At 43.0% G+C, this 27,829-nt stretch overlaps 1 protein-coding gene across 1 annotated transcript in view; it reads right to left on the bottom strand.

Annotated features, from left to right (window-relative positions):
- The window catches only part of LRPPRC (leucine rich pentatricopeptide repeat containing), a 402,453-nt gene that overhangs the window by 368,952 nt on the left and 5,672 nt on the right, over positions 1–27,829 (bottom strand). The window contains exons 3-9 of the mRNA XM_082250995.1: positions 22,912–23,034; positions 16,145–16,266; positions 14,390–14,448; positions 12,618–12,704; positions 8,644–8,770; positions 5,076–5,211; positions 933–1,087 (exon numbers count right to left, since the gene is read on the bottom strand). Coding sequence (XP_082107121.1) covers positions 933–1,087; positions 5,076–5,211; positions 8,644–8,770; positions 12,618–12,704; positions 14,390–14,448; positions 16,145–16,266; positions 22,912–23,034 — 809 coding nt within the window. The remainder of the gene's footprint in view (positions 1–932; positions 1,088–5,075; positions 5,212–8,643; positions 8,771–12,617; positions 12,705–14,389; positions 14,449–16,144; positions 16,267–22,911; positions 23,035–27,829) is intronic.

A 27,829-nucleotide genomic window follows, 5' to 3' on the forward strand; every position in this document is an offset into this window, starting at 1 on the left:
GATTGTTGTTGGTGGTGGTGGTGGAGGATTAATCCAAGACTTTCAGCTCTACAACATTTGATGACCTATATTCTGTCAGCCTCCAAACTGGCTAGAAAAACGATCCAGCTGTGGGATCAAAACATTACCGTGTCACAATTGTTCCATAAAGTAAAAATAAATAAAATAAGACCAACACTTAAAGTAAAAGTCCAGATTCCTATTCCCAAGATTAAACCTGCTCTCAACTTCATTCTAAATCATATTCCAACTACCAAAAGCACAGTGGCTAGGTGGTTAACATTTCTGCCTAGCAGCATGGGGGTAATGGTTCGAATCGAACCACAGCACTACCTGCTTGAAGTTTTCATGTTCTCCCCGATGCCTACATAGGTTTCCTCCCACACTCCAAAGACATGCTGTTAGGTTAATTGGCTCCTGTCTAAATTGGCCCTAGTATGTGTATCTATGAGAGTTAAGGACCTTGGATTGTAAGCTCCTTGAAGGCAGGGACTGATGTGAATGTATGATAAATGTGTAAAGCTATGTTGTACCTGTAATAATAAATAACATTTGAAAGGAAGATGCTTACACTTAACTATTCTGAAGGGATTTCAGTCTGGTCATGTGATCGGCTCCCAGCTCTGGTTTCAGTAAAGAGAAGTTACAGCCAACAATGGATGCCCAATAGCAATCCTATGGGCGAATTCCCGCACAAGAATTGCAGCCGTTGGCAATCTCTCCTCTCCACTGAGGAGTTCATGTGACCAAACCGGAGGGCCCTCAGAATAGGCAAGTACAAGCATGTTCCTTTTACAGTGTAGTTAAATTAGGATTTAGAAGGGGTGGGAGTAGTTTAAGAATAGTTAGGAATAGCCTGGACTTCCGCTTTAATGTTATGCTGCAAAATTTTCTTTACCAACTTAGAATATGTAATGGGGAAGGGATCATACCGTGTTTAAATAGACGCAGTGACGGATAAAGAAGCTGCCCGGCTGACTTGTGAAATTTAATTCTGACTGTTGGGTGGGAATAAACCTCTTTGCTACCTGTAGCGCTGTATCTCCATAGCCTTGTGTCAGTAACTTCAGACACAGATTTATCACGTCTGTAAGATGAGAAAAAATATTATTACGCAAAATAAAAAAAATATATAATACTTGCTACTCTCTGCCCATCAACACAGGCAATAAGACTGCAGGGTTTTCTACCTTGCCTTAAAGCTGCAGTTTATCTAGAAAGAAAAAATGCTTACAGCTTTAGTCACATCACTTACCTGTAATGAAGAGCAACCCATGTTGTGTGGGCAGCTGGATCCTGGAGAAATCTTCACTGCAGGGCTGCCCTGTCCTCTTCCTTTCCATGAAACTGCAGCTCTGCGAGGGTTAACAGCTTAAGGTCTTCAGGCAGTACATCAGTACAAATGGCCCAGTGGCTACACTCCCCTGCTTCCTCATTCTCCATTGAGAAAAGGTTATTTCCTGGATTATATTGCCTTGAACATGATCTGAGAATGGGGGAAGAGTCTGATCAGACACAGGATTCTCTCCATCCATTCACAGGTCAAGTTACAAGCAGTGTAATCAATAAAGGAACTTTTCTCAATAGAGGAGAAGGAAGGAGAGAGCGTGTCCCTGTTGGACCATTTGTATTGCTCTTGTGCATGAAGACTTAAAACCATTAACCATTGCAGAACCGAATGTTCAGAGAAAAGTAAAGAGGACTGGCATCCCTGCAGTGAAGGTTGATCCAGGATCCAGCTGCCTGCACAACGTGGGCCATCCTTCAAGTAAGTAATGTGACTAAAGCTGTAAGGATTTTTACTTTTCAGCTTTATAGACAAAAAACTGTTAGGAAGGGGGACCCAAAGTCAAACAGGAAGTGAGGGGAAATACCTGCAAATTAAAGCGGAGTTCCACCCTGGGACATTTTTTTTTTAATAAAAATACCCCCGGGACAGTCAGGGCTAGTACATTCCACAATGGCTAGCCTCTGATCTGTCCCAGGTCGCACTTACCTGCAAGAAGAAATACTTACCTTGAAAATGTATTGTCCAGCGCTGCCATCTCAGGTGTGGGCAGCTTGAAGCCAGCGCGATCCTCTTCTGTGTCCTCTTCCGTCTTCTTCGGCCCCACGATGCACTGCACTAGCCCCGCCGTCACTTCCGGTGCTGCAGCGTCATCCCTGCACCGGCCCCGCCGTCACTTCCGGTGCCGCAGCGTCATCCCTGCACAGCTTCTGGGCATGCCCAGAAGCTGTTTAGCAAGGTATGACGGCTCCCGCACCGGAACTGACGTCGGGGCCGGTGCAGGCGCATTGATTCCAGGGAGCGATGACGTCCAGCTCCCAGGAATCATTGCAAAGCCAGGAAGGGACGAATCGCCGTGGCCGCCGAGGGGAGGAAGAGGAAGTAAGGTAAGAATATTTTCTTAAGTAAAAAAAAAAAAAAAAAATTGCAATTATCCATTTGTTTTTCAGGTGACCCGGAGCGAGAAGATGGAGGTAAGTTTAATTTTAGGGTGGAACTCCGCTTTAAGGGACCCCAGGTCACCAGAACTACTAATGTGCCCTTTGGAAGATTTCCCCTCTATTACTTTTCTGGGGACAACCCAAAATTTGGGATTTTCTTTTACTCCTACTTTCAATAATAATGGTAAACAGAACAAATAGAAAGGGTAATTTTCTAACGGAGACACAGACAGCAATAAAAACTGACAAGCGTTCTAATCCCTCTCCACTCTATCCCAAACTAAAAAAAAAAAAAAAAAAAAGCTTTGCCTTTAATTACACTTTAAACTGTGTAATGCAAGAATAGTGCAGTCACACTAGAAAGAAAAATTAGCAATGTCACATAGCTTTTATAAAAAGGAAGATGTAAACCCTTGCACGTAAAAACAAAAAAAATCATGTATTTCCAGCTCAGTCAGCAAAGCATTAGCACTGGTTTAATCCATTCATATTTTTCTGCTTCCAGTCCTGAGTGTACAGTATATCTCGAACGATTAAAGTGTATCTCTTTTATTTTGCAGAGTGGCAAAGGGGTTAGATAACCAGTCCCATTTCCTTTGGTGTCTGGGTCCCCCATCTGGGTAGATCCCACCCCCTCTATTAGTACTGGCGACCATTGTCACAGAGAAAAAGAAAAAGGAGAAATCTAGAATTTTTGGAGCTGTCCCCAGAGCAAAAGGTAAAAATAAATCTTCCAATGGGAACACTTGTTCCACGAATCATTGTCAGAGAGGAATTCCCCCTTACTTTTGGAGATTTCCTCTAACTTACTGTTGCATTTGTGACACAGGAAGTGAAGTTCATCTCTCTCAACACATTACATGTTACACCCGTTATTAGGGTGTAACAAGGTGAGCATTCACCACCTCAACCCCCCCCCCCCCTGTGAAAGCAGGCAAAGGACCTTCTCCCTGTGCCCGCTGTTTTAATTAGAATTCAGCGAGGCGGTGCGTGCTCTATCCACACGGCCACATCATTCATTCATAGAGTTCTGTGAATAAATGAACTACAACTACAGCCGTGGCTAAAAGTTGAGAATTACACAAATATTGGTTTTCACAAAGTCTGCTGCTTCAGTGTTTTTAGATCTTTTTGTCAGGTGTTACTATGGTATACTGAAGTATAATTACAAGCGTTTTAGAAGTGTCAAAAGCTTTTATTGACAATTACATAAAGTTTATGCAAAGAGTTAATATTTGCAGTGTTGACCCTTCTTTTTCAAGACCTCTGCAATTCGCCCCGGCATGCTGTCAATCAACTTCTGGGCCACACCCTGACTGATAGCAGCCAATTCTTGCATAATCAATGCTTGGAGTTTGTCAGAATTTGTGGGGGGTTTTATGTTCACCGGCCTCTTGAGGATTGACCACAAGTTCTCAATGAGATTAAGGTCTGGGGGGTCTCCTGGCCATGGACCCAAACTTTTGATGTTTTGTTTCCCAAGCCACTTAGTTTTTTTTGCAATATGGCAAGGGTGCTCCATCATGCTGGAAAAGGCATTGTTCATCACCAAACGGTTCTTGGATGGTTGGGAGAAGTTGCTCTTGGAGGATATTTTTGTATCATTCTTTATTCATGGCTGTGTTCTTAGGCAAAATTGTAAGTGAGCTCACTCCCTTGGCTGAGAAGCAACCTCACACATGAATGGTCTCAGGATGCTTTACTGTTGGCATGACACAGGACTGATGATAGCGCTCTCCTTTCCTTCTCTGGGCAAGGTTTTTTACAGATGCCCCAAACATTAAGAAAGGGGATTCATCAGAGAAAATGACTTTAACCCAGCCCCCAGCAGTCCAATCCCTGTACCTTTTGCAGAATATCAGTTTGTCCCTGATGTTTTCCTGGAGACAAGAGGCTTCTTTGTTGCCCTTCCTGACACCAGGCCATCCGCCAAAAGTCTTCTGCTCACTGTGCATTCAGATGTACTCACGCTGCCTGCTGCCATTCCTGAGCAAACTCTGCACTAGTGTTGCCCCGATCCCGCACTAAATCAACTGTAGGAGAGGGTGCTGGCGCTTGCTGGACTTTCTTGGGTGCCCTGAAGCCTTCTTCTCAAATACAGTGGAAATGTTTTTTTTTATGGGATTAAGTTAATTTTCATGGCAAAGAGGGACTTTGCAATTAATCGGATCACTCTTCATAACATTCTGGAGTATATGCAAATTGCCATCATAAACACTGAGGCAGCAGACTTTGTGAAAATTAATATTTTTGTCATTCTCAAAACTTTTGGCCATGGCTGTACTGTCAGCCATTGCAGCCGACGGTTATGGTTATCCGCTTGGCCTCCCCTCTACTCCTCCTGTGCCAATGCTCTAAACCAGAAGTGTGACAATTTCAAACATTGAGCAGCTGGAAGCAGTGGAATGTAACTGGAGAAGATGATTATAGTCAGTGGTATAGAGCAGAAGTGAGTGAGTGACCCCCTGGATCAAGGAAGAGCGACCACAAACCAGGAACAGAGGAGGAGTGATCACAACTATGGTAGAGGAAAGTCCAACGCACACACAACCCATATCCAAACCAGATCTAGTTTACATATATACATATAAACCCATGCATTATACATTTCATCGGTCCTTTATTACCTTGTACATATCCTGTGCAAGTTTGCATATGTTCAAAGATATCTGGCACAAACTGAGAGTGACCGGCCTTTGTCAGACTATATATCACGTTTAGGAAGGCCCTGTCAGTCAGGATCACTTTACAGTCATGCAGAGTCTAATAAGAGAAAACAAGCAGTTACACCTCCAGAATGACATACTATACAGTCAGAAATAACGTTACCTATATAGATTTCTGCATCTTAACCTCCCTGGCGGTATGATTCTTTCCTATTTTAGGTGCTGACAGCGGTACCATTATTTTGCATGTAATTCTTAAGAATGAGCAGCCCAAACCAACTATTTACATATGATTTTTTTTTACTGTGCATTCTTCTTTATAACATCTCGGGTATGATAAAGTTTGAAACACAAATTCATAAATTATAATATAATAAATAACTATAAATAAGCTGATGTAATATATATATATATATATATATATATATATATATATTACAGTAAAACTGCAGGAAAGGGCACTGGGGGGCAAACTAATGTGAATTTATTTTGTAATGTATCAGTGTGATTGGTGTGTTTTACTTTTTGAATTTGCCGCCGGTTCCACCCCCCTGCGAGCGTCACGTCGCAGGAGACGGAAGCCGGGGCTCACACAGCAGAGCATCGGGAGGAAGATGCGCCGCCGCACACCGCTGGGATACATCGCTGGATCCCGGGGACAAGGTGAGTACCCTCTCTTCCAGGATCCAGCGATCTTCCTAGCTTTACCCCGAGTGTGGCTCGGGGTTACTGCTTTTGGCACTGAAATTTAACCCCGAGCCACACTTGGGAATACCACTAGGAAGGTTAAAGACCTGACTTCCAGAAGGTTTTACCCATTTTATAACCAGACCTTAAAATTGCGCTGTCATGCAACACTGTACCCAAATGAAATGTAGATTATTTCACACAAATAGAGCTTTCTTTTAGTGGTGTTTCACCACCACTGGGTTTTTTTATTTTTGATTATATAAACGAAAAAAGACCAAAGCATTTTGTAAAAAAAAAAAAAAACAAGAAAAAAAAATAATAATATTTTCTAATTTGTTATAAAACACATCCAAAAAAAAAAAAAAAAAAAAAAACTAATTTCTTCACAAGTTTAGGCCAAAATGTATTCTGCTACATGTCTAAAAAAAAAAAAATCCCACTGTATATTAACTGGTTTGTGTGAAAGTTACAGCGTCAACAAACTATGGTATGTATATATTGGAATTTACGCAACTATAGATGTTCTACTGTAATGGTGGTGATATGACTAATATACAGCCACACTATAATTAATCTTATATATATTTATATTATCTATCACACACTATAATATGACTTATAGTGTGACTGTGATAGTGTTGTGGGCAATCTGGCGCTAACAGACACTGGCTGGGAGGATCACTAACTGACACTTATACAGTGATAATACTGTAAACTGTACTAATGACAGTGGCTGGGAAGGGGTTAACATCAAGGGGTTAGCCATGTGCCTAACAAGTGTAATGTGTGCTGCTTCTACTTACCGATCTGGCTATTTTTTCCTCTCTGCTTTTCAGGAAAAAGAAATCACCAGATTGCAGTTTTCTGTACATAAAGTTCTGCAGCTGATCAGCAGGTTTCAGCTGAAACCTGCCGCCAAATTCATGCTGTGTCCAAACCCTTAAAAGCGAAGTTCCAGCCATTCACTCACCTGTCCAACGGTCCAGCGATGCGGCCGCCCGAAGCCTCGATCCTCTCCTTCGGCGCCGGCATCACTGCTGTGGGCACCCGGCTGTGACAGTTTGCGGCTTCACAGCCGGGTACGCACTGTGCATGCGCGAGTCGCGCTGCGCGCCATGATTGGCCGGCAATCTTCTGGGACCTCTGACGTGTCCCAGAAGATTGCAGGGAGGGAGGGGGAGAGGAGAACTTCCGTTCAGGGCGCTGCTCCGAGCGGAAGTGGGAGCGGGTACCTGTCAAAACTAGGTACCCGCTCCCCCCCCAAAAAAATGACATGCCAAATGTGGCATGTCAGGGGGTCAGGACTCCCTAAAGCGGAAGTTCCACTTTTGGGTGGAACTCCGCTTTAAGCAAGCCGGCAACTTACCTGTACATTGCCAAGCATTGCTCGCAGTATAGTTAATGAGAGTGATCGGCAGTTGATTAAACAGGAATAAAGATCCAGAAATCAGAATTTTATTAAAGCTCAGATTATCATCAACTGCCATTTTTTAGCCTATCCTTGTAATTGTTAAGAGAAATGGTGCTGAAATGCTGCTCAGTGAAAAGGCAAGGACATATGTAATGTGGGAATGAAGACGGTTTCTCTGGATAGCCGCCAACCCACCTCTTTGTCAAGGTCTACTTCTCAATGTGCCAAGCTGCAGGAGTCCACCCTGGGTGACCTTCATGATTAGAGTTGACCCAGTGTATGACATCACTGCTAGATCACATGACAGAGAAGACCCCTGCCTTAGAGCCATAGAGCAAAGGCTCTGAAGAAGCAGGAAGGTAAAGAAGAAGCAAGTATCAGTAAGTTTACCTAGACGGAGGAGGGGTTATCAGGAAGTGTGGTCACTTTGCTGTTAAAGGGCATAACAGCAGGATCACAATTAGGTGTTAGCCCTTGGTGTGAAGGACAACTTGATCTTGTCATTTCAACTAAAGGATCAGAGTTTGTACTGGCTGATGTCCCCCCTCAGTGGGGTTAATGAGCCCAAATACCAAGCAACCAGCCCTGAAGGGAGCAGAGAGCAGCATCTTCCCTAAGTGCCGGTTTCCACTAGTGCGACTTGCTGTGCGACTTGACACATGTCAAGTCGCACAGCAAGTCAAAAACCATTGATTTCAATTCGGCCCGTTTCCACTGCCGCGACTTCAGTAGCGGCGATTTCAAAAGTAGTTCGTGCACTACTTTTGAGCCGGCTTCAGTGCGACTTCCCTCTATAATGAGGAACAAGTCGCACTGAAAGCCGCAGTTTACTTTCGCTACGAAGTCACGCTAGAAGTAGCACGACTTCGTAGCTGCGGCAGTGGAAACGGAGCCTAAGAAACATAAGAATTTCTCCACTGCTATTAGGGCCCTTTCACACTCAACGCATATGAAAGCAGTTGGATGCATTTTGAACTGAGCTCCAACTGCACAGACAGCCCAAAATCAAGGTAATCCTATGGGCATAGTTCACATCATTGCAGTGCAGTTAAAAAAAAACAGCATGCTGCATTTTTCTGCACCGTAAAAGCAGGGAACGTGCTTCAAATGCACTGCACTCCTTTAAGCCAAGATAGATAAGCCAAAAACGTATAGCAAAACGCACTGCAAACACAGTACTAAAAGCAGTAAAAAATGCATTCAAGCGCTCTTTAAGCGCTTCAAAACGCACATAAACATGCAGTCATGTGCAGTGAATAGGCCCTTAGCCTGTGTGCAACAAAGTCATAAAATATTGACTCATGATAAAATCTTAGTATAGGTCTACTTTACAGAATAAAGCATTCGAACACAGAAAAATGCTGACTCTCTTCAACAACTTCACATTACATAATCTCATTTCCTAAAACATTCCAAAAAGCAACCCACCTGCTTGATGCTTTCGATTTCTCCTTTTTCAGCATATGCACAAAGCAATGCAACATATGCTCCTCTTCCAGGGACTAAGCCTGCTCCTTCCATGACAGGCAGGATGTTCTTGGCACTTTCCATATCTCTGCAGAACAAGCACAGACAGAATAACAGGAATGAACCAACACAACTACAGCATTGGAATAAAAAAAAAAAAAAATGACAAATCATCAAAGTGGTTGTAAACCTTTGCAATAAAAAAAAATGCACACCCCTCTATAGTGTGTACTTGCCTCAATCCAAAGCACTGATTGCAATTCCTCTTTGCCCTCTCCTTACTCTGCTATCTGCATGGCTGCATGAGTTTCCGACTGGTTATGCCAACACCACAGCCCTCCAGCACAGAGAAGGTGATTTGGACTGACAGCCTCAGCTGTCTCAGCTGGGACTGAGTGTGTGGGGGGGGGGGTGAATTTTCCCTCCACTCAGGTGTCAATTTACACTCAGCTCTATGCTATGCAGTGACGCAATGCCTTCAGGAGCTGAGAAATAGCCTTTGATCTGTGTACTTTGAAGGGCTTTACTAAGAGAATATAGCAGATAAACAGGTACACCCTATGTCAGAAGATTGGTTTCATCTCAGTGAATCACCTGAGGCCAGTCACATCACTGGGTATATGTAAGGGTTCACAACCACTTTAATACTTGGGGTTCCTTGAAGACCAATAAGAATGTAATCATGTGCATTACAAGCACTGACACCGTTGTCCAAACAGTTCATCAAGTGCAATGACAGCGGTGGGTGATCAGTATGGGAGCAGTGCAGCCACATCTTGGCGGGGGGAGGGGTGTTAGGTTTTCAATCAATGCAAACTGCAATTAAAATATAACTAAAGGCAATTTTTTTATTTTTTTTTGGATAGAGTGAAGAGGGATTAAGCCCCCATTCACACTGGGGCGACGCTACTTCGCACCGCGACCTCCGAGGTCGCGGTGCGAGCAGCGCGCCGCTACCTCGGAGCGGCCGCCACGGACTTCGTAACATTGAAGTCTATGGCGGTCGCCTCCTGGTCGCCCCAAAGAAGCTCCGGACCCTTTTTCTGAGTCGGAGCGACTTGTGTCGCTCCTATTAGAACGGGTCCGCAGCTTCTCTATGGGAGGCGACCTGCGGCGACCTGTGAGGCGACCAGGTCGCCTCACAGGTCGCCCCAGTGTGAACGGGGGCTAAAACATATGTTAGGTGTTTATCATCTCCTGTTACGGAGATTCACCCTCTCAATTTGTCCTGTTTACAATTGTCAAAAGTAAAAAAATAAATAAAAAAATCCCACATATTGGGTTGTCCCCATAAAAAAATAGAGGGGAAATCTTCCAATTGGGACACTTATGCCTCGTTTCCACTGAGCGGATCGGTTCGGTACGCTAATTTGAGTGTTTCCATTATGAAAGTGGCCCATACAACCAACCCAAACCGCATCATTCCTGGTCCTGCTTCAGATGTAGGGCCATAGGAAATGGTACGGTACGGTTAGGGCGGAGCTACTGGTGTCACACGATACATTCCACTGATTGGCGGACAGGAAAACTTCAATGCTCACGTCAAATGAAAGAGCAAAACAAACACCTCATTTGGTGTAAACCCCGCATGGTCCCTGGTGGCCCGACTTGCAGTGGAAACGCTCACCTGAATAGACCGGACCACTCTAACCCTTCCAAACTGTAGCGACCCGAACCGTTCCGCTTAGTGGAAACGAGGCATTATTCAGGTGATCTGGGGGCCTAAAAGGATTCCTTTACTTTACAGGGATTTCCTTTCACTTCCTGTTTTGGATATGGGACAGGGAGTGAAGGGAAATCTTCCCAATTGGACACCGATGGCAAAAAAATATAAAAAACTGACGGGTTACAACCACCCCATGCGCTATCCAAAATTTTAAAAAGAGTTTAATTTTACTTGCATATTTCTTAGGATTCCTACATGATACAGTCATTTAAAAATGACATTTGTGTTTAGTTTAAAGGGGTCACAATGCACATCACCCTATCGGTATCTGTATATAGCCATTCCTTCCATTTTAAAGTTGATTTTCACTTTTGCAGCCAAATTGGGGGGAAAAAAAAAAAAGGAAAAAAACGGCTGCTTACATTTTACTTTCTCTTCTCTGAAATCTCAAACAGAAGTTTTTCCCTTCTATGCTATGGTAAAGAGGTGAATGGGGAGTTCATGTTTACTATAAACATAGTCTGTCCTGTGCTGCCAGATGTCACAGTCAATTGAGAATTAGATTTGACCACTGTCCGAAACAAAGGGTTAGCCCTTGTTCTCATTGACTGCGGCTTTAAAATTGTGTGACTTCATCTGAAATTGCATGATTTCAAAATCGCAGGTCAGTGCGACTTCGGGTACGACTCCCCTTTCTTCCTCTTCACACAGCACTCGAGCAGCAGGAGCAATTGGCTACTGCTGCTGTCAATTAAATGCAGTGAGGAGGAAGTAGGGGGCAGGGCTAAGTCCCGCTGAGTACGTTTATTGACACAAAGAACAGGAGGAGCCAGGATCGCCTCTGGGGGTCCGGAGAAGAGCAGTATCGAGGCAGCTCTGTGCAATACCGCTGCACAGAGCAGGTAAGTATAATATGTTTGCTATTCTAACCCACTTAAGCCCCGAAGATTTTACCCCCTTTCTGACCAGGGCCTATTTTGCGATTTGGCACTGCGTGACTTTAATGGACAATTGCGCGGCCATGCAACGCTGTACCTAAACGAATTTGGCGTCCTTTTTTTCCCACTAACAGAGCTTTCTTTTGGTGGTATTTGATCACCTGTGCGATTTTTTGATCATGCGCTATAAACAAAAAAAAGAGCGTCAATTTTGCAAAAATAACAATATTTTTCACATTATTTTATATGAAATTCCCCCTCAAAAAAAAATGTAAAAATCAAAATTGTTTAACATTTTAGGCCAATTTGTTTTCTGCTACATATGTTTGGTAAAAAAAAAAAAAAAAAAAGCGTATTTTGATTGGTTTGGGCAAAAGTTATTGCGTTTACTAAGGGAAAGATTTTTGTCATTTTTGTCGGCGATCTGCGATTTTTTTTGCGGGACTGCGACATTGCGGCGGACAGATCAGACCCTTGACTGACATTTTTGACACTTTTGGGGGTACCAGTGACATTACTGCAGTAATCAGTGCTATACATATGCACTGTTACTGTAAAAATGACACTGGCAGTAAAGGGGTTAACTTTTTTTGAGAGGGAGGGGTTAAGTGTGTCCCTAGGGGCGTGATTCTAACTGTGATTGGTTGTGGCTTGAGGTGTAAGAACAGTGATCAACGGTCCTACATAGCAGAACCGTATGATCACTATTCTTACACAGGGGAGAATGACAGGCGGCTTTGTTTACATCAGATGCCTGCCTTTCTCCCGGTGTAACGGACGATCGCGAGTGCCCGGCGGATATCGGGTCCACCGGTCACATGCCCGGGGGGGGGGGGGGGTCTGTGACCGAGCGGGAGCGCGCATCCTGCGGTGTGCGCTCGCCCCCCAGAGCCTCACAGGCTAGCGACGTACCCCTACGTCACTTTGCCTGTGAGGGGCTGACCGCCGCAGTATATGTACTTCCTCCCAACTGCTTGCACGAGGGCTGAATTGCTCCTGAGAAGAGTACTAAAAACAGGGGGATGTGATCTTTTTAGGAAGCTATACACAGTACCCTGATGATCTCTCCTACAAGCCCTTATCTGCCTGCATTGCACTGTGAAGCACAGAGACCCAGGGATATCATCGGTAGGTCTAAGTGTGAAATGAAATCAGAACAGTTATATTGAAATATTTCATTAGCATGATGATAAGGAAGGAAAACAGGAATGCAGAAATGCAAAATATAAGCAGATTAAAGTTCAGAACCTATAGAAAGACCGGCCACCAATAGAAGCACACATTTCATTTACTCTGGAATTAGTGGAGATATAAAAGACTGTAGACCTTACCCAGATCTTGCATGCCCTCTGATCAGAGAGCTGAAAACTGACTCTGTGATTGGGAGATTGGTGCTCTTCATGAAACCCAGAATTTTGCTGTCATGAAACCAAGACAGACATGATCAATTCATATTTTTACTGCAAAGACAGACATTATATGCATGCAAACAATTTCTAAGGCATTCATTAACCTTGAGAATAACTGGACTTGCAGAACGTCACAAAGCAGATAAAGTGACAAGGCTGACAGTAGATGAATGTTATTGTGTAATACATTTAATGAAGGAAAAACCATTTTGGAACACTATCCAAGTAAAAATAAATGTTTTAAAGCGGAGTTCCGGCCTATTTTGCAACTTTAGTGATTCCTGGAGTGCTCGCTATGCTGATCAACAATTGGGCATTTTAAATTTTTTTTCGGGGTCCCTTGCCTTATTTTCAGGGCATTTTTGATTGTACTTCCTCCTTCTCCCCCCTTCTGTGGCCACGGCCACCGACATCACTTCTGCCTTTGCATTGCATCCTGGGAGCCGTTTGTCATCACTCCCAGAAGGCTGGAATCAGGAAGAACTCCCAGACCACTCCCTGGAATCAGGAAGAAGGACGCAGCAGATTACACTGCGGCTTCAGATGCCCACATCCAAGATGGCCACGCCCAGACAGCGTTTTTAAAAGTAAGATTTTGACTAAAATCCAATACTGTACACCTTGTAAGTATGAGAATAGCGGTTCTGTAAAGGGCGATGGATTAGTATTATAGGGGTATTTTTATTTAAAAAAGGTATTTGAGGCTGGAACTCCGCTTTAAGGCTTAAAACAAAAGCAGGTAGCATCTCAAAAATGTTAAACTTTTAAACTTGTGCCTAGTTTAAAACGAACGTACTTAAGTGTACAACCGTGCAAGGTGGGAAGCATGTGTTCTGTGCATTTGTGTGCAGGCAGTCCTATTCAAGTCGACTGGTTTGCAGTGGCTGCACAGACACAGCCACTGCTGCCATACTGACATCCGTGTGGGTGCGCGTCCCTGAACTCACATGGTCTGCATTCGGGGACCTACACGAATTTCAAATTAGGACCAATGGTCATGTCAGTGCAGCCACTGCGTCCCAATAAAATATATATTGACAATCAGCGCAGACAAAAATAATACATAGCAACCCTAAACTTGCAAGCTGCGTCCCAATAGACATGAAATGAATTGCCTGCACATGGATGCGCAAACATCTGTGCAGGCAAAACACAGTCCACACACTGATGTATCCTTAAGTATGCCAAATAAACAAGGAATAAATTCAAAAGGAAAAAAAAAAAAAGCTGGACACTAATCAAGTAAAGTGCTGGCACTACAACCCAATTGCAGGTATAAAATGGTCACTCACTGTGCCTGACAAGTAGTTTACAATCGGCACACTAAAGTCCTCCAAGGTAAGGTGAAGTTGACAATAGGATGATTAGTAAAATCAATCTTTAGTCAATCCAAAGGAGTACATGCATTTCAAAATGGAGCCAACTGACATGTTTCAGCCCACCAGGGCCTTAATCAAACTATGATTAAGGTCCTGGTCAGTAGAAACATGTCAGTTGGCTCCATTTTGTCATGCTTGTACTCCTTTGGATTGACTAAATATTGATTTTTATTATTATTCACTTTGTTGCCGACTTCACCTTACCTTGGAAAACTGGACACTACCTGTGCATCCCAATAGTACAACCAAGCCCTGCAAACCTGAAAACATCAATAGTGGCTTTGTGCCCTTATAATACAAGGTTGTAAACCTCACCTTGCTCCTTGAATATCTCCTTCATTGCAGTAAGCTGCAATCAGTCCTTCATATGTATTCTGAAAATAAATCACATTATTGAAATGCCTTTGAAGATGTACAAGGAATATTATATATATATATATATATATATATATATATATATATATATATATATATACACACACACACACACACACACACACACACACACACATATATATATATATATATATATATATATATATATATATATATATATATATATATATATATACATACACATATACACACATATATACATACATACATATACATACACACACACCCCTCATTTTTTGTGAATATTTTATTATATCTTTTCATGTGACAACACTGAAGAAATGACACTTTCCTACAATGTAAAGTAGTGAGTGTACAGCTTGTATAACAGTGTAAATTTGCTGTCCCCCTCAAAATTACTCAACACACAGCCATTATTGTCTAAACTGCTGGCAGCAAAAGTGAGGACACCCCAAAGTAAAAATGTCCAAATTGGGCCCAAAAGTATAAATATTTTGTGTGGCCGCCATTATTTTCCAGCACTGCCTTAATCCTCTTGGGCATGGAATTCACCAGAGCTTCACAGGTTGCCACTGGAGTCCTCTTCCACTCCTCCATGACGACATCACAGAGCTGGTGGAGCTCATAGCCTAGGCCATCTTTTTATTTTTCAGATCCTCAGAGAGTTCTTTGCCATGAGGTGTCATGTTGAACTTCCAGTGATCAGTATGAGAGAGTGAGAGCGATAACACCAAATTTAACACACCTGTTCCCCATTCACACCTGAGACCTTGTAACACTTACGAGTTGCGTTACCGGGGAGGGAAAATGGCTAATTGGGCCCAATTTGGACATTTTCACTTGGTGGTGTACTCACAATCCCCACCCCAGAGCCGACGACGAGATCACATACAAGTACGTGATTTTGTGCTTAAGAGCCACGCTGCCGCAGTAAATGTACATGTGCAGTCCTTAAAGCGGAGTTCCAGCCATTCACTCACCTGTCCAACGGTCCAGCGATGCGGCCGCCCGAAGCCTCGATCCTCTCCCTCAGCGCCGGCATCACTGCTGTGGGCACCCGGCTGTGACAGTTTGCGGCTTCACAGCCGGGTACCCACTGCGCATGCGCGAGTCGCGCTGCGCGTCTTGATTGGCCGGCAATCTTCTGGGACCTCTGACGTGTCCCAGAAGATTGCAGGGAGGGAGGGGGAGAGGAGAACTTCCGTTCAGGGCGCCGCGGCGCTCCGAGCGGAAGTGGGAGCGGGTACCTGTCAAAACTAGGTACCCGCTCCCCCCCCAAAAAAATGACATGCCAAATGTGGCATGTCAGGGGGTCAGGACTCCCTAAAGCGAAAGTTCCATTTTTGGGTGGAACTCCGCTTTAAGTGGTTAAAAACAGTCATAAAACAAAATACATGTAAACAGACGACATCCCTTTGTCTGGTAAAATTCCCCTGCCCGAAGACATACACTGGGGTTCAGTATGGATCCGTCTAAAAAAAACTGATCTTGGTATTTTTTCTACAATACCTCATTTTTTGGCATACTTTTGTAAGAGTTACAATTTTCAAACCAATATAGAGCAACTTGGTACAGCAGCCGTCATCTTTCACGCTATGGGAAAATAAGGAACATGACTCATTGTTCCCATATTTTATAAATAAGCCCCAATATTTCAGCTTGGTAAAAAATAAAATCCTGAGCATTATGTAGACACATGCGCTCATTACTTACTTGATCTGGCTGTAATTGAGCGTTCTCCATGCTAGAAAGGAATTCAGTAGGTGAGAATTTGTGTTCATTTTCAAGGTAAATTTTCAGTAAAATATTGTAATGGCTTTCATTGAAGACAACACCTAAAAGGGAAAAATAATTCAGAATTCCATATCAGTGTGTAATAAAACATGTGCAAAATACTTGTGTGCATATATTACATGTATAGGCATCTGCCAGTCAAACCAAGCATATACCGGATTCTTTCCAATAATCAGCCATTAAATTGATTAATTTTGAAAACAATTATTTGCATTATCAGCTGATACATACAACCACAGATTTCATTTCAATTCCATCTAATATATTAACTTAACCAGAGATTCAGCAAATGACTTTGGCCACAAACTAGTGTCATGTTTGACTACACTATGCTGGATGGGCATACACATAATAAATACACTGTGCGCACGCACAATTATTAGACAAATTGTATTTTTGAGTATTAATTTCAATATTGAACAACTACAGTGCTCTCGGTCAATCCAAAATGTTAATAAACCTGAATATTTAGGAAAGAAAAAGTGAAGTTTTGGCTTTCATAGGAGAATATCTATGTGTGCACAATCAATATGAAACTAAATGAAAAAAATGACAAATTTTACCATCTGACTTGTTTATTTTCATTTGTTAAAGTGAGACTTTATTTGTTAAAAGCCTTCCATTCATGGAGTCTGCCAGTTTCTTGATCCGTTGACGATCAACTTTTTGTGCAGCAGCAATCACAGCCTCCAAGACACTGTTCAGATAGGTCTACAGTTTTCCTTAACTGTAAACCTCTCGTTTAACCACTTCAGCCCCGGAAGGATTTACCCCCTTATGACCAGGCCATTTTTTGAGATTTGGCACTGCGTTACTTTAACGGACATTTGCACCGTCGTGCGACACTGTACCCTAATAAAAATGGATGTCCTTTTTTCCTCACTAATAGAGCTTTCTTTTGGTGGTATTTGATCACCTGTGCGATTTTATTTATTGCGCTATAAACAAAAAATAGCGACAATTCTGAAAAAAGGAAAAAAAAAACAATATTTTTCACTTTATGCTATAGCATATTCACAAAAAAAAAAATTAAAAAAAAAATTAATTTTTTCACCTTTTTAGGCCAATTTGTATTCCGCTACATGTTTTTGGTAAAAAAAAAAAAAAAAAAAAAAAAAGCAAGCGTATTTTGATTGGTTTGCCTAAAAGTTATCGCATCCACAAAACTAGGGGAAAGATTTCGGTCATTTTATTTATTTTTTCCACTAGTAATGGCGGCGATCTACAATTTCCAGCAGGACTGACATTGCGGCGGACAGATTGGACCCCTAACTGACATTTTTGGACACTTTTGGGGGGGGGGGGGGGGACCAGTGACATTACTACAGTAATCAGTGCTAAAAATTTGCACTGTTACTGTAATAATGACAATGGAAGGGAAGGGGTTAACCCAGGGACGATCAAAGGGTTCAGTGCGAGCCTAGGGGAGTGCTTTCTAACTGTATGGGGGAGGGACTTGTGGAATCAACACAGAGACCTGTGATCCTAAATAGGAGGATCACAGGCGCTCTGTGTTCATTCCAGACAGAATAATGGTCTGCTGTGTTTACAACAGCAGACCGTCGATCTCTCTCCACGGGAAGCGATCGTGGGTGCCCGGCAGCAAATCGCGGCCGCCGGCCTCATGGATTGGCTTCCCTGCGGCCTAATGGGGGCGCGAGCGGTACAGGTATGGCGGTTTGCGGCAGGCATTCGGCAAGTAGTTAGGAAAGGCCAACAAGTTCTCAATAAGGTTTAGATCAGGTGAGGAAGGGGTCCATGTAATTATTCTTTCACCTTTAAAAAGGAGAACTCTGGACAATAATTTTCCCCCCATGTCCCTGTTGCTGATCTAATACCTTCACCAACTAAGATATCCATCATCTGAGCTCAGTAGCGCCTCTGTAATAGCCTGACGATTTTGAAGTAAAACTGTTAATCCCCAGTGATTTCCTGTTTGCAAGACCAGTGGCTGCTTTTTCACCTGTACCCCCAGCCACCGGTCTTGGCACTGGTTCTCTCCAGCAAGCAGTAACTTGTTCTTCCAGATTGTCCTGCATAAAATGTCATGGTCTTGAAAGATGCAGACTTTTTCCTATACCACTGCTTGAAGAAAGGGTCTTCTAAAAACTGGCAGTAGGTTTGGGAGTCGAATCCATCTCAACCAGAAAAGGTCAAACTAGCTCATCTTTAATAAAACCAGCCCATACCAGTACCCCACCTCCACCTTGCTTGGGTCTGAGTGGAAGTAGAGCTCTGTGCCCATTATTGATCCAGCAATAAGCCCATCTACCTGGTCCATCATCTCATCAGTCCATACATAAAACCTTTGGAAAATCTGTCTTCAGATATTTCTTGACCCAGTCTTGACGTTTCAACTAATGTGTCTTGTTCAGTGGCGGTCGGGTTTCAGCCTACCTTACCTTGGCTATGTCTCTGAGCACTGAACACCTTGTACTTCTGGGCACTCCAGGTAGGTTATAGCTCTGGAATACGACAGTACTGAAGGATAATGGGTTCCTGGTAGCTTAACATTTGATTCTTCTCAAATCTTTGGCAGGTAATGTTAGGGATAGACCGATTATCGGCAAGGCCGATATATCAGTGGCAGATGTGCACTTTCCCCGATAGATCGGTGGCAGCCCTGGAACTGGCTGATATTGCCGATATCTTGGTGACGTCATTCTGCCTTCTTAGGCCGCCTCACTCGCCTTGGACAGCCTCGTCTGGAGTTGGGACTAGTCTCGCGGGAGTGTATCACAGCCATACACCCACCCACAGCAGACCGGTGCCAGCCAGCCACCCACACCCACAGGCCCTGTACCAGCCAGCAAGCAACAGGCATTGTAACAGCCCATGTGCCAGCCACCCACCCACCACCACAGGCTGCCAGCCAGCCACCCACAGACAGGGTGCCAGCCACCCAGAGCCCCAGTGCCAGCCACTCACCCACAGCCTCTGTGCCAGCCAGCCACCCACAACAGGGTGCAAGCCAGCCACCCACAACAGGGTGCAAGCAAGCCAGCCATTAAGCATTAAACAAAAATGATCATGTTCAGTACCAGATTTGTGTCAAAAACTGTCTTTATTTTTCAAAACTTTTTTACGATCCGAAACTAGACTCGTGAAGGACGGGAGGGTTAGGTCAGGCGTGAGGTCTGAGACCTTTTTAATATTAAACTTGGTCCATCGCACCGGGTCAGGGAGACTGTACAGGTGGGGCAGGGAGGGGTTCTTCCACAGAGGGGTGCTCGGGGAGGACGCGGTGCTCGGATAAGACTCCAAAAGAAGCCCCTGGCGCCACGCCCGAAGCGTCGTGCGCATGGAGGTAGTCAATTCGTAAGGGGCCCGAGGCCCACGAAACAAGAGAAGGGACAACGCCTCCGTTGAAACCAGCACGCGGCCTCCACCACTACTGCGGAATTAGAAGCCTCCGGGGCCAACCACCAGACAGCTGTGACCAGCGGAGAGGCCAAGAAATATTTGTGGCAGTCGGGGAAAGCCAGTCCCCCCTGGGAGAGGGGACGCATAAGGGTGGAGAATTTGTATCTGGGGGGGCGGGGGCCCCATAAGAAACTGGAAAACATCTTATTTAGTGCAGTGAAAAAGGACTTTGGGATCCATTGCGGAGAGTGTCGAAACAAGTACATCAATTTAGGAAGGAGTTTCATTTTTATCAAATTGATCTTGCCTAGCAGGGAAAGAGGGAGGTTCTCCCACGCCTTCAGTTTGGCCCTAAGTGCAGCCACAGCCGGCTCCAGATTCAGGGCAACAAAGTCGGCAGGGTTCCGCGAGACCCGGACCCCAAGGTACATGAAGCTATCTACCCACTGGAGAGAAACACCTGGCCCACATCCACTCCTAGCCTCAGGGTCAATTGCCAACAGTAAAGACTTGGACCAGTTAACCCTGAGTCCCGTCACATCGGAGAAAGCATTCAGGATCCTGAGGGCATTTTTCAAAACTTTAAATGTCCAAAATATCGGCCAATATCACCCAATACCGATACGTTGTGACCAAAATATAGGTATCGGTATCAGCCCTGAAAAAAACATATTGGTCCATTCCTAGTTAATGTGCATCTTTTTCTCAACACATTTCTTGCAACCCTGTTGACTATTTGCAACAAAAACGTCTGATGGCTCTGTGATCACACCCCAACATCTTAGCAACATCTTAGAGTGCTGAATCTTTCTGAAAGACTTTTTACAATTTTTTACTTTTCAGAGTCTGTTAAATCTTTTTGGCTCATTTTACCTGAGGAAAAGAAGCTGCCTAATAATTATGCACACCTTGATATAGGGTGTTGATTTCCCTAGGCCACACCCTCCCTAATTACACATCACCTGATATGCTTAAATCCAATAAGCATTAAAGTATATACAGATTGGAGTTGGGCAATATGTATAAAATGATGATTTGATCAAAATAGTTACTTGTGCTCACAGTGTATATAAAGATATACATATTAATACATACACACATATACACCGTTCAAAAGTTTGGGGTTACCCAGACAATCTCATGTTTTCCATTGCAAAGTCACACTTTTATTCATCAAATGAGTTGCAAAATGAATAGAAAATATAGTCAAGACATTGAAGAGGTTAGAAATAAAATTTGAAATAATTTTGTCCTTCAAACTTTGCTTTCATCAAAGAATTCTCAATTTGCGGCAATTACAGCCTTGCAGACCTTTGGCATTCTAGCTGTCAATTTGTTGAGGTAATCTGAAGATGTTACACCCCACGCTTCCTGAACCACCTCCCACAAGTTGGATTGGCTTGATGGGCATTTCTTACGTACCATACGGTCAAGCTTTTCCGACAACAGCTCAATAGGTTTGAGATCTGGGGACTGCGCTGGCCACTCCATTACAGACAGAATACCAGCTGACTGCTTCTTCGCTAAATAGTTCTTGCATAGTTTGGAGGTGTGCCTTTGGTCATTGTCCTGTTGTAGGAGGAAATTGGCTTAAATCAAGCGCTGTCCACAGGGTATGGCATGGCATTGCAAAATGGAGTGATAGTCTTCCTTATTCAAAATCCCTTTTACCTTGTACAAATCTCCCACTTTACCAGCACATTACCTCCACCATGCTTGACAGATGACGTCAGGCACTCCTCCAGCATCTGTTCACTTGTTCTGCATCTCACAAATGTTCTTCTAAGTGGTCCAAACACCTCAAACTTATATTCGTCTGTCCATAACACTTTTTTCCAATCTTCCTCTGTCCAATGTCTGTGTTCTTTTGCCCATCTTAATCTTTTCCTTTTATTGGCAAGTCTCAGATATGGCTTTTTCTTTGCCACTCTGCCTAGAAGGCCAGCATCCCGGAGTCACCTCTTCACTGTTGACGTTGAGACTGACGTTTTGCAGGTACCATTTAATGAAGCTGCCAGTTGAGGACCTGTGAGGATTCTATTTCTCAAACTAGAGACTCTTGTCCTCTTGCTTAGTTGTGCACCGGGGCCTCCCACTTCTCTTTATATTCTGGTTAGAGCCCGTTTGTGCTGTTCTCTGAAGGGAGTAATACACACCACTGTAGGAAATCTTCAGTGTCTTGGCAATTTCTCACATGGAATAGCCTTCATTTCTCTTCTCAGAAGAATAGACTGTCAAGTTTTAGAAGAAAGTTCTCTTTTTCTGGCCATTTTGAGAGTATAATCGAACCCACAAATGCTGATGCTCCAGATACTCAACTAGCTCAAAGGAAGGGCCAGTTTTATAGCTTCTCTAATCAGCACAACAGTTTTCAGCTGTGCTAACATAATTGCACAAGGGTTTTGTAATCATCAATTAGCCTTTTAACATGATTAGCTAAGACAATGTACCATTAGAACACAGGAGGGATGGTTGCTGGAAATGGGCCTCTGTACACCTATGTAGATATTCCATTAAAATCAGCCGTTTCCAGCTAGAATAGTCATTTACCACATTAAAGTCTAGACTGTGTTTCTGATTAATTTAATGTTATCTTCATTGAAAAAAACAGTGCTTTTTTTTTTCAAAAAATTCAGTCAACTGAATTTATCCCAGGTGGACTCCAATCAAGTTGTAGAAACATCTCATGGATGATCAATGGAAACAACATGCATCTGAGCTCAATTTTGAGTGTCATGGCAAAGGCTGTAAATCTGTATTGTGCAATGAAAGCCATGGGTTTATACAGTGTAATAAATAAAATAACACCTTGTTGGAGGTAACTGCAGTCCCCTCAGTCTAAGGCTGGCCACACATTATTCATTTTTCTTGTACAACTTTCCTTTAGATTTACCAAAACCATATATGTGGTAAAACCTAAACGCTTTCAAATTTTATGCAATCAGGCAGGCCCTTGAACTACATCGTTTGAAGTAAATCTAAGGGAAATTGAATAAGAAAATTGTATGCTGTATGGTCAGCTTAAGCTAAACACACAGAAGATGTGAAGATTTGATCTACAATTCAACAGCAATCCTCTATGGCTAGTGATGGGTCCGCCTTCTTAAGTACATTGTTTAGTATTGTATTATTGTTTAGCAAGTTACAATACTTGTTGCATTTTGATTTAGTCATTTGGGTATTTTTCATTTTATTATTTCTCAATGAATGTAACTCTGAAGTTCACCGACATATTGTTTTCTTCTATACCCTTGCATGGATTTCCACCCTGTATACCATTAAGAAAACTTCAATAAAAACGTATTGAAAAGTTTAATCCACACCTAATTCTTGTAGCTTGCTCCAGACTGTGTCTGCAATCTCAGTTCTTTCTGACGGGGGCACTCCAGGCATTGAAGCCCCGCATGCCTGCAAGAGAAACCAGGCCTGGGTGCTTGATGGGATACCTGAAAAGAGAAAGTATGTTAAAAAGGTTGCAACTCAAAAAAAAAATAAAAAAATTAGCAATTAATGGCAGCCCCTTTGTTATAACAAGATATGATTTTTTTTTAAATTCTAATCCTAAATACCTTCATCCACATTGCCGATGTGCAGTCACTTGACTACCAGACAGACGTCAGAGGGAGATCTCAGCAGCAGCGGGTGGTCACGTGACTATAGACCGGCGATGTGGATGAAGGTATTTAGGATTAGAATTAAAAAAATAAATAAATACATACATACACTGAGTTGTATATCTTCTTATAACAGAAGGGCTGCCAGTAATTGAGAACACTGACTTAACCACTTTAAGTGCTCATTATTATTATACAAGATTTATAAAACGCCAAGACCGTCTGTTACAGTACAATTCAACACAGGAGGAATCAGAGGGCCCTGCTCATTAGAGCTTACAATCTAGAAGGCAGGGTCAAGTGATACAAAAGTTAATCACTGTGGGGGATTAGTTGATGGGAAAAAAAGTACAGTTGCTTGGGGACAGGATAGGCTTCTCTGAAGAGAACAAGTTATCAGGGATTGACTAAAAGAGCATAGAGTTGGAGATAGTTGGAGAGAGCTTTTAAAAAATATAAAAATGAAGGAACACTATCATTGTTTAATTGTTACAAAGAATATAACAGAATATGTAAAAAGGAAATCAAGGACGAAAAAATTCTAAAACAGATTGGAAAAGATAGTAGGACAAACCTTAAAAAATTCTTCAAATATATTAATAGTAAAAATGTTAGATCTGTGCATGTAGGCCCTTTACAAAATAACCAGGAGTGAGTGACTCGGTACAAAAGGCAAATTTATGAAATACTTTCTTCAGCTCTGAGTATACAAAGGAGCATGGGGGAGCTCATGACCATAATGAGGAGGGTATTGACACAGTCCCAAATGATCCACAATGGCTCAAATGTGATAAGGTCCAGAAATATTTAATCAGAATAAGAGTGGATAAAGCGCCTGGACCAGGTGGCATCCACCCACGCATCCTAAAAGAATTGAGCGCTGTAATTTCAAAGCCTTTGTTTCTAATTTTTAGGGACTAGGGACTCGTTAAGGACTGGAATAGTACCACTGGATTGGCGTAGGGCCAATGTGGTGCCTCTATTTAAAAAAGGATCAAAGTCTTTGCCAAGTAACTATAGACCTGTTAGTTTAACTTCTATAGTCGGGAAGATACTGGAGAGTTTAAAAAACCACATAGATGAGTTCTTAATGGAAAAAAAAAAAAAATTTTGCGCAACAGACAGCATGGATTCATGAAAGACAGAAGTTGTCAAACAAACCCGATTTCTTTTTAGGAGGTGGTAAGTAAAACCTTGGACAGAGGGGTGGCTGTGGACGTAGTATACTTGGATTTTGCAAAAGCGTTTGACACAGTTCCCCACACACGGCTAATGTGTAAGGTAAAGTCTACAGGCTTGGAAAGATCAGTTTGCAAATGAATAGGAAATTGGCTAAAAGATAGAATTCAGAGAGTAGTGGTTAATGATTCTCACTCTGAATGGTCTAAGGTAGGGGTCTTCAAACTAAGGTCCTCCAGTTGTTCAGGAACTACAAATCCCATCATGCCTAGTCATGTCTGTGAAATGTCAGTTTTACAATGCCTCATGGGATGTGTAGTTCCACAACAGCTTGAGTGCCGTAGTTTGAGGATCCCTGGTCTAAAGTTATCAGTGGTGGACCCCAAGGTTTAGTGTTGGGACCCTTACTTTTTAATATCTTTATAAATGATATAGGGTCTGGGATTAAAAGTACCATTTCAGTCTTTTGCAGATGACACCAAGCTTTGCAGTGGAATAACTTCTTTACAGGAGGTCTCCAACCTACAAGCTGACCTCAATGCACTGTTTAATTGTGTTTCAACTATGTTTCAACTATGTGGCAAATGAGGGTTAATGTTGATAAATGTAAAGTTATGCACGTGGGGGCTAAGAATATGGAGACATCACACATACTAGGGGGATTAGAACTGGGGGACTCCATAGCGGAGAAGGATCCTGGGTGTTCTGGTAGATCATAAGCTTAATAATAGCATGCAATGCCATAGCGGAGAAGGATCCTGGGTGTTCGGGTAGATCATAAGCTTAATAATAGCATGCAATGCCAAGCTGTGGTTAGCAAGCAAAGTCCTTTCTTGTATTAACAGAGGCATGGCATGGACTCCAAAGAGAGATAGCATTTTGCACCTGTACAAAGTAAGTACAGTAAGACCTCATCTGGAATATGCAGTTCAGTTTTGGGCACCAGTTCTTAAAAAGGATATCAGGGAACTGGAGAAAGTGCAGAGAAGGGCAACCAAACTGATAAGAGGCGTGGAGGAGCTCAGCTATGAGAAAAGATTCTCTCTTGTGAAGAGGAGATTAAGGGGCGATATGATCAACATGTATAAATACATAAGGGGTCCACATAGTGAACTTGGTGTTGAGTTGTTCACTTTAGGGTCAACACAGAGGACAAGGGGGAAATCTTTACATCTAGAGGAAAACAGATTCAGTCTCAAAATATAAGTTTTTCACCTTAAGAGTTGTGAAAATGTGGAATAGACTCCCTCCAGAGGTGGTTCTGGCTAGCTCACTAGATTGCTTTAAAAAATACCTGGATTCTTTCCTGGGTGGACTTAATATAAATGGGTACTAATATTTATAGGTAAAGTTGATCCAGGGAATATCAAATTGCCTCTCGGGGGATCAGGAAGGATTTTTTTTTTGGGGGGGGGGGGGGGATTTTCGCCTTCCACTGGACCAACTGCGGGTATAGGATTGTATGGTTGGATTTCCATTACTGTTTTTTTTTTATTGGTTGAGCAAGATGGACTTGTGTCTTTTTTTCAACCTGACTAACTATGTATAGTCAGACAGATTGGGGTACGGAATTCCAAAGGATGGCTCATCATCAAAGAGAAGTGTGTGAAATGACATGGTATGGCATGTTATAAAAGCATTCTGTAAGGGAAATTTACTAAAACTGCACTTAGAAGCTGATTTGCTACCATGCACAGCTGCACCAGATTCTAACTTCAGCTTGCTCAATTAAGCTTTGACAATAAATCCTGGAAGCGGATTGGTTTCTATGCAGAGCTGCACCAGATTTTGCACTCTCCAGTTTTAGTAAATCTCCCCCAGGGTGTCCTTTTTTATTAAAGCAACCTCCAAATGTTCTACTATGAATAAAACAGAATTTAGCACATGTAGATATGGTTATCCCTTCTCACAGGCAGAAAAGATAGTTAACACAATTTCTACTAGGTCCGAAGTTGCTGGACAGATTCCTCACCAAGTAATAAGGCAGAAAAGTGATGCTTTACATCTGTAAAACTACAAAACAATCCTTTATTGTGTTTTTCCAAAAATTACACAAGAGTCACACAGAACTGACATGAATGAAATGTTGTTCAACCCTTAATTCATGTATGCATGGTTTGAGCAGCAAAGGTAGAAGAATGGCTACACAAGCACTTCAATTACTTTAGACCAGGGGTCTCCAAACATTTCAAACAAAGGGCCAGTTTACTGTCCTTCAGACTTTAGGGGGGAAGAAAATGTCCCAGGTCCAGAATCGGCAAGAAAAAATATGGCCTCAGGGCTAGTGGTCAGTAGGAGGAGCAGTACCCCATTGTTGTTGTCATTGGTAGGAATAGTACCCCATCATTGATAATAGCAGGAAGAACAGTGCCTCGTCATTAGTGTCAGGAATTATGCCCCACTATTGGCGTCAGGTGGAATAGTGGCCCAAGGGCCAGATAAAAACTAGCAAAGGACCACATCCAGCCCTCAGGGCCACAGTTTGGAGGCCACTGCTTTAGCCCCCGTTCACACTGGGGCGACCCATCAGGCGACCTGGTCGCCTGACAGGTCGCCTGGCATAGAGAAGCCGTGGACCCGTTCTAATAGGAGCGACACAAGTCGCTCCAACTTAGAAAAAGGGTACGGAGCTTCTTTGGGCGACCTGGAGCGACCTGCATTGACTTCAATGTTATGAAGTCCGTGCCGGCCGCTCCGAGGTCGCGGTGCGAGCAGCGCGCCGCGACCTGTGAGGTCGCCCCGGGAAGTAGCGTCGCCCCAGTGTGAACGGGGCCTCAGAGAAACACTGTCACAAGACAAAGTAACTGTTTTCAAAACATTTTAGTTAACATGTTCCCCATACTATAGAAACTAAAGGTCTAGACACAGAGTCGATTGTTCCGAGTATTGCTTAGTCACAATCAACATTTTTAATTGATCCTTATAACATAGTAAATCTTAAATTTTTGAGTTTTTAGTGGTTCTTAAGGCAGAAGACAGTTTTTTTACTTATCATAATTCATTCTATGCTCCCCCAGCTCCCCCCTACATACCTACCTACCTACCTACCTGAGCCTGATATTGATCCAGCGATGTGCATGAGAGCAGCTGCTCTCTTAGCCCTCCTCATTGAACAGAGAGGCAGCAATAGGAGTCACTGGCTCCTGCTGTTGTCAATCACAGCCAGTGAGGAGGCAGCAGGGGGCTGGGCCGAGCCATATTCTGTGTGTCAATGGACACAGAGAGCCAGCTTGGGAGTGAGCACACACACACGAGTGTCCCCCATAGCAAGCAGCTTGTTATGGGGGCACTCAGTACAGGGGAGGAGCCAGGAGCGCCGTTAGGGGGACCCCAGAAGAGAAAATCTGGGTTGGTCTAGGCAAAATGATTGCACAAAGCAGGTTTGAAAGGCTTTATTTTTTAAAAATAAAAATGTTGCCTTTAGAAATCACTTTAATCAAAGACAAAT

The sequence above is a fragment of the Pelophylax lessonae genome (genome assembly GCF_965119305.1).
Source record: "Pelophylax lessonae genome assembly, chromosome: 3".
Lineage (NCBI taxonomy): Eukaryota > Metazoa > Chordata > Amphibia > Anura > Ranidae > Pelophylax > Pelophylax lessonae.